Source organism: Mastomys coucha, unplaced genomic scaffold, assembly GCF_008632895.1.
Source record: "Mastomys coucha isolate ucsf_1 unplaced genomic scaffold, UCSF_Mcou_1 pScaffold23, whole genome shotgun sequence".
Classification (NCBI taxonomy): Eukaryota; Metazoa; Chordata; class Mammalia; order Rodentia; family Muridae; genus Mastomys; species Mastomys coucha.
Genome location: NW_022196906.1, coordinates 100373982 through 100381451, shown reverse-complemented (window position 1 = coordinate 100381451; position 7470 = coordinate 100373982). Strand labels below are relative to the sequence as shown.

At 50.1% G+C, this 7470-nt stretch overlaps 1 protein-coding gene across 2 annotated transcripts in view; it reads left to right on the top strand.

Moving 5' to 3' along the window:
- Positions 1-2357, top strand: part of Grm2 (glutamate metabotropic receptor 2) — a 12149-nt gene extending 9792 nt beyond the window's left edge. The window contains exons 5-6 of one of the 2 annotated variants that reach the window (XM_031345401.1): positions 1382-1562; positions 1767-2357. In XM_031345401.1, coding sequence (XP_031201261.1) covers positions 1382-1562; positions 1767-1840 — 255 coding nt within the window. In that variant the 3' untranslated portion in view covers positions 1841-2357. The remainder of the gene's footprint in view (positions 1-1381; positions 1563-1766) is intronic. The other variant, XM_031345400.1, reaches the window with a different exon arrangement.
- The last annotated feature ends 5113 nt before the right edge of the window (positions 2358-7470 follow it).

The following is a 7470-nucleotide window of genomic DNA, read 5'->3' as shown; positions in this document are numbered from 1 at the left end:
GTTGTCTGTCATGGGGGGCAGGTGTCTGTCATGGGGGCAGGTATCACCTGTCATGGGGGACAGGTGTCTGTCATGGGGGCTGGGGGGACAGGTGTCAGGACTAATACCATCCCCTACCTTGGGAGATGCTGGGGTTGCAGAAATATGTTCCAAAGAGTGCAGGCTGTGCCTTGTTCCCGTGAAGGGTCACTTGGAGATGGAGGAGGGGGTGGTCAACAAATGAAGAACAGCAAGGGTAGGAGGAAGAGACATGAGAGGAGGGCTGAGAAAATTTAAAGTAGGTGATAACTGTACTCCAGTTGGTGGCTTTCAAGCAAACAGTTCCAACTGGCACTCAAGGGGTGTCCTCGGCACCAACAAGCAAGAGCTACTTCAGATGAGATAGTCCTGGAAGGTCTCTCTGAGGAGGTGGCAGGTGAGCTGAGCTCTGAACAGTAAGAGCGCCATCTTGGTTAATCCTCATGAATGCCACAGTTCTCCTGTTTAGCTGATGAAGACTCAGAGAGAGCTCGTCCCAGGCTCCAGTCAGTCAGCTTGAGAGTCCTGACCAGGGTCTTAAACTGATGGCCTTAACAATGAAAGGGACAGGAACATGGTGGCAAAAGCCCTGGTGTAGGTCCTTTCCCCAAGACAAAGGTGGCGTGGTACACTGCTGGGGGTGGGAATTGCTGGGCTCCCCTGCTCTCTTAGCACCTGCTGGGCCACCTGCTAGGGTAGTGGAGGCCAAGGCTGGGGAGGGAAGTAGGTCTGACTCAGCCTTCATTTGCATATGATTTGCATTTGCGTGCCAATCACTGGCAGCTAAAGACTCAACAGAGACAGACAGCGGTCAACCATGCATGCACACACCTGTGTATAAGCATGCATGCCCGCATATACAAAGGTGCATACACATTCCCTTATGCACCTACAAGTGAGTGCACACACATCCTGGCACATCGAGAGCGTACACACGTCTTGCCCACACATAGAACTCTCCCCACCCACAAACACTTGTGCGTTCTCCTCTGCATACTCACTACCACACAATATACCCACGCTGATATGCTTGCATCTACACAAATGTACTCCATACCTGCACCCCTTGTATGCCTATGCACACACCCCTATGCATGCATGCACCCCTATGCATACACACACTATTTCATGTTCATAACCCAGCTGGGATTCTGGTGTGCCTCCGATTAACTAGGGCTGACACTGCCATTATGGTCCTCTTCTTGGAGGCTTGGCCAAAGGACTGTTCAGTAGATTCTACCATCCTTCTCTGTCCCCGCCTAGACAGGGGTCACAGGCCCAGGTCCAGGCATGTGGAATGTCTCTCTGACCTTCCTTGACCTTCCTTGACCTTCCTTGACCCACGCGCATGCATCCCTTACAGGTGCAGACCACTACGATGTGCGTGTCTGTCAGCCTCAGCGGCTCTGTGGTGCTCGGCTGCCTCTTTGCACCCAAGCTGCACATCATCCTTTTCCAGCCACAGAAGAATGTGGTGAGCCACCGGACACCTACCAGCCGCTTTGGCAGTGCTGCCCCCAGGGCCAGTGCCAACCTTGGTCAAGGTGAGCATCCTACACCTCCCCTACTAGGTCCCCTCTCCTGCCCAGCTCCTAAGCATGAAGTCCCCTTCTGGGACTGCTAAGGTTCCTTATCTGGGAATGGGGCACTGTCAAGATAACACTGGACACAAGGGAGAGGCATAGGTGGATGGTCACCCTCTTGCTGCCTCTTGGGGTCAGTGCTAACCTCTGGCTACCTCTCCCTAGGGTCTGGATCCCAGTTTGTTCCTACTGTTTGCAATGGCCGTGAGGTGGTAGACTCCACAACATCGTCGCTCTGAAGATCCCACACTCCTGCCCTGACATGGCTGCTCCCGAACCCAGTGTAGACCCTCTTCCACAGCCAGGAGGAAGTTGGCTGGAGCATTGCAATAACACCCACCCTATGCCTGCCCCCAAAGTCACCTACCCACCTCCTGGATTCCCCAGCCCTTTAGGTCAGAAGCCAGAGTCCTTAGCTGGGGAGCCTCGGCATTGGCCAGTAACTATCCTTGTAGCTATGTCCCATGTTAGCCAGGCCTGGGACTCAGAGGGGGAGATAATCAGTGTCTACCGTGTTCTAGAACAGCGTGGCTGAGGACGACAGGCCCACCCCCCATGCAAAGGTGCTTCCAGTCGGGCCCCTGCCCCAGGCCTTTTTAATTTTTTATAAGTTACTCTGGGATAGAGAGGATGGTAGCTGTGGGGATCATTCCCTCCCCTCCTTACCCAGTAGTTTGTCCCGTGGTTTATTTTGTATTACCTGTAAATAAAGTGTCTTTATTTAAACAGGTTTTTTTAAATTTTATAGACAGGGTCTCGTGTATACACCAAGGTGGCCTCAAACTTGCTATGTAGCTGAGCATGACTTGAAACTTCTGACCCTCCTGCCTCCGCCTCCCAAGGCCTGGGATTACAGGTGTGCATCATTACGCCTTGTTCTTATTCAGGGGTTTTATGATAGGCAAGGCAGTGTGCTACCAACTAAGCTACATCTCCAGCCCATGTCTTTTGTTGTTAAGTGTGTGTGTGTGTGTGTGTGTGTGTGTGTACATAGTTTTGTCTCGATGTAGGTTTTCTTTTTTTGTTTGTCTTTGGTTTTTTGTTGGTGGTGGTAGGTTTTTTGGGGGGGGGGAGGGTTGGGTGTTTTGACAAGGTCTCTCCTACTGTCAGTGTGGCCCTTGATCGGCCTGGAATTCATTATGTGGACCAGGCGAGCCTGACACTCTAGAGATCCACCTGCCTCTGCCTCCCAAGTACTGGGATTAAAGGAGTGCATGTAGGTCTTCTGCACCACATGCATGCAATGCCCACAGTGGCCAGAAGAGGGCAACAGATCCCCTAGGACCGGAGTTACAGTTGGTTGCGAGCTGCCACGTTGGGGCCGGGAATTGAAATCCAAATCCTCTGGAAAAGCAGCAAGCACTCTTAACCGTTGAGTCATCTCTCCAGCCCCTTTGTTTATTTATTTTAAAATAACTCTGCTTGAGGATTCCCTCCTCAGTCTTCCACTGCTCATTCTGCTAATGTGTGTCAACTCTGGGCTGTGCTCAGCGTAGCCACCAAAGCAAACCCAGCTCTGCTTCATACGGAGGCTGAAAAGGTGTCAACTGTCCTTCCTTAAAGGACCCGTTGAGGATTGGTCAGCACCCTCTAGAATTGTCCGGTCTTCTAGGAGATGGTTTTCCTCAGAGACCCAGCCTACGGTATGGTGTGAGAAGTGGGACACTGACTGTGGACTTTTCATGACAGGCTGCCTGGAATTTGGATAAACCAGAGCCAGGGTGAGTGTTTGATGTAAAACGGAACCAACCAATAACAGACATGGGGCTGAATGTTACCTGTTCACAGGTAATACACGTAGCCAGGAAGGGGCCCACAAGGAAGGGGGTGCAGACACTGGGGTGGCGAGGCCATCTGTGGCAGTCTCTGGAGGACTTGCAGACTGAAGATGGCTGGCTGAGCCTGGCATGCTGTGGCCATCTCCCTTGTTCACCATCTGGAGCTCACCAGTAGAGGGCGCCAAGGCTCAGCCTCAGCTTCTGCTCCCAGGGCAGGGCTCTCGGCAGCCTCCCAAGGCCAAGAGGGTGCTGAGTGGTGAGCTGGAAGCATATGGATGCTGTGGGCAGAGCTTCAGTAACTCACAGGGACAAAGTCCTGGCTGAGAAAACCAGCCAGAGACATTGATTTTTTTTTTTTTCAAGTGAGCTAATTTGCATCAGTGGGCTGGTGAAGTCTCTGGAAATGTGGGTTAACAATTCTAAAAAGTGGAAATAAAGACAAGAAAAGAAAACTTTAGGAATGGCTTCTCCCCAGCCCATGTGTGGGACGGAAGGATGAAAGGAAGATGGGATATTCAGCTTGCTGTGGAGGTCATAAACAGAGAACGCCTTTTCTTTCTTTTTTTAACTCTCTCTCTCTCTTTTTTTTAAGTGTAGATATATGTCCCACACAGTATTTGGGAAATACCTATACTAAAGTCTTTGTTTCTTAGATAAAAATAATAATTTTTTCTCATTTAACCTGAGACTCTTGCATTTTTACTAGCGCATATCGCCGAGACCACTCAGGTAGCTGGAATGGGGACGCTTGGCTGCCTGGTCCTAAAGAACCCAGGCTTGTTCCCAGGGCCTGAGCACCAGGGTGCCTGGAGCAGCCATTTTTGTTTCCAATCTGCTGTTTTTGTTTTTGTTTTCCCTGGGTCTTCTTGTCATCCTCCATCCAGAGTGCACTTGATTTCTCTTTGACCCCCTGGGAAAGCGAAGAGTTCCCTTTAGAATAAACATATATTATCAGTATTGATGGTAACTAATATTGCCTTATATGAGTCATAGGCACACAGCTTGATAACTGCAAAGGTCTCCTGTATTGGAGATCTCAGTCTCCCCATGCCACCATCTAAGAGGAAGAAGAGCCTGAGGACCAGGAATCTGAAGAGAAACGCAAACATAGGTGAAGATCCTACAGCCCGGGTCTCTCACATGCCCACTGCACCCTTCTTCCTTCCCCAGCCCTTGTGGATCAAGCTTCATGATTATAGTCCATGGCCACCCCTCCTCACCCTGTAGTGTTGTGTCAACACGTGTGTGTGTGGGGGAGGGAGGTACATGCATTCCTGCATTCCAAGGTTGTCATTTCAGGTATCATTCCTCAGGAAATGGCCATCTTGTTTGGGGGAATAACTTAACCTATAAATCACTGGCTATAGGCTGGCGAGTCCCAGGACCTGCCTGTCTCTGCTTCCCCAGGGCTGGGATTCCAAGCACAGCCACCACACTGCCTTTTTACATGGGCTAAGGACTGAATGCAGGCCCCTAGGCTTGCATCCCCAATACTTCCCTGGCTGATCATCTCCCAGCCCCATGAGCAGTGAACCTTGGTGAGAGCTCCTCAGCGCTCAATTCTTAACCACAAATTAAAAGACCAGGCCGTATCATCTCTCATCCCAAGTCCCATCTCCAGTCCTCAGTGGCCGGAGTTTCTGCCTCTCTTATCCTTCACTCCAGTGCCACATCCCACATCCCGCAGAGCTTGACACCTCTTCTTGAAAAGCACAGGAGCATAAGTCCCTGCTGGGTTTGTTTCTGCTAAATCATGGAGTCTTCAAAGCAGCCTGCTCATTCCAGGGTCTGAGGGCCAGCTATACCAAACACCCGTGATTCATCCCTGGATGCGTCGACCACGGCAAACTGACCGACCGTCTGAATATCACCACCACAGGCTTCGCTTGCAGAGTTGGCACGCATGGGTGCTTCCCTGATGCCTGTGTTCAAAGCTTCTCCCAGATCCACTTGCATCCTTTAACTGGCCTTGGGAAAACATCCAGGAAGCCCTTCGTCCTGTCTTTGTAGACCTGTATCTTCCTCAACCACAACCCACAGAACATGTGGGAGAGCGACTCAGACCTCTCTGGTCCCCAAGTCCTGTATGTACCGTGACGTGAGGGGATGGTCACATCACAAAGGCCTTTTTGATAGATGGATGCTTCTCTACATGCGAGCCCTGTCCAGGAGCACAGCCTGAGGCACTCTGTCTGTCCAAGTGGGGGGAGGGTAGCAACTTTAGATGCAGGAGTTAAAAAGAATGTCAAGGAGCCAGGGATAAGACCTACTATTCTGTCCCCGCCCGCCCCCACCAGCAGGCCAGGGAGAGCACTTCCCAGAGCAGCCCTCAGGTGCACACACCTTCCCATTCTGTCCCATTCCAACTAACCTGATAACCCTACCCCACCTACAATCCCCCACCCCCACTCCCCATCCCTGCCCCTTAGTGTGAAGTTCACAGCAGGGAAGGAAAAGGAGGTTTTCCCCAAGGGTCTCAACCCCAAGTCTCAACAGAGACAGGAAAAGGCCCCCTGCTTCTGTTCCTGTTCTCAGTCTCAGGGAGGTGCAAGCTCTGGGGACAGCAGGGTGAGGAGAAAGTGAGGGACAAGAAATGGAGGAGATGATATGAGGCCCCCCAATACACATCCAGTAGAGGACTGCTAGGTCTGGGTTCATTCAGAGATGATGCACCTAACCCTCAAGAGACTGGAGGCCCCAGGGAGTTTAGAGGTCAGGTGGGGTTGGGGTGGGGACCTCCATGTGGAGACGGGGTTGGGGGGGAGGAGGTGTGGGATGTGGAACAGTCGGAGGGTGGATGGGGGTGGTGGGGAATGGAATATGGAGTGTAGAAAATAAATTAATTTATAAAATAAGAAAATGAAATTTAAAAAAGGGAGGAGAGAGGGAGAGAAACAGGGAAGATGTGGGGGGAAGAGGAAGAAATGAAGCCTTGAGGACTCTGACCAAGATGTCCGTACTGATGATGATGATGGTGGTAGTGATTGTGGGTGATGGTGATGACGGTGAGGATAATGATCGAGACAGATTCTCATTATGTAGCCATGACTATCCTGGGATTCTCTATGTAGGCCAGGCTAGTCTTGAATTCAGAGATATGCCTACCTCTGCCTTCAGAGTGCTGGGATTAAAGGATTCTCCACCATTCCTGGTTTTTTTTTTTTTTTTTTTAAGAAAAATGACTTTTCCAGTATGCTCCCTGTAAACAGTTTAAGTCTTGCATAAAAGTACAAAAAAGAAAAATCAAAGTCTTACCTCAAGTTTCATGATTCAAATATAACCATCATTAACATTTCTGGTACAGCATGCTAGACATATTTCTATGCATTTTTACAGATAGGGGAGATAGAAATACTCTCATAAAAATGGGATCATGCCATATGTCTATTTTTTTAGTGGATTTAATTTTACTTGACTCTAATTGAAGAAAATGAATCTGAAGTAAAATTGGAAGGAATTCTTGAACTTTACATGCATTTCTTCATCACAAAGATGTCTCTCTTCCCAGAATGAGTCCTCTAAGCTTAAGGAAAGAGCTGGTGTGACATTTGAAGGTAAACATTCCTTCGCTCTCCAGAATTTGACCCGTTGTCAACCTTCTCACAAGCTTAGAAAAATGACTCACTTCTGGGGCACCCTGGGGCGTCTCCTGTCCTCTCAGGTCCATGCACACAGGACCCTGGGGTCTCCTGTACTCTTGGGACCACTCACACAGGACACGGGGACCAGGGCCTGCCTATCTTGTCATTTGGCTGTCATTTGCTGTCATAGTCTACAAGGGGAGTGAGGCAGGCTGGGATTTCATCACTGTGGAGGAATGAGCTCCCACCTTCACAGTGTCTCTCCTCTTTGGATTCCTTTCAGAGACCGAAGACTCATCATTTCCGTTCACACCTTTGGCCTTTCATGAATTAACTTCTTGGTGTGGTGTGAGATAAGAGTCAATAGGAGGAACGACAATATGAACCAACCAGTTCCCCCAGAGCTCCCAGGGACTAAACCACCAACCAAAGAATACACATGGGCCAGGCAGTGGTGGTGTACACCTTTAATCCCAGCACTTGGGAGGCAGAGGCAGGCAGATTTCTGAG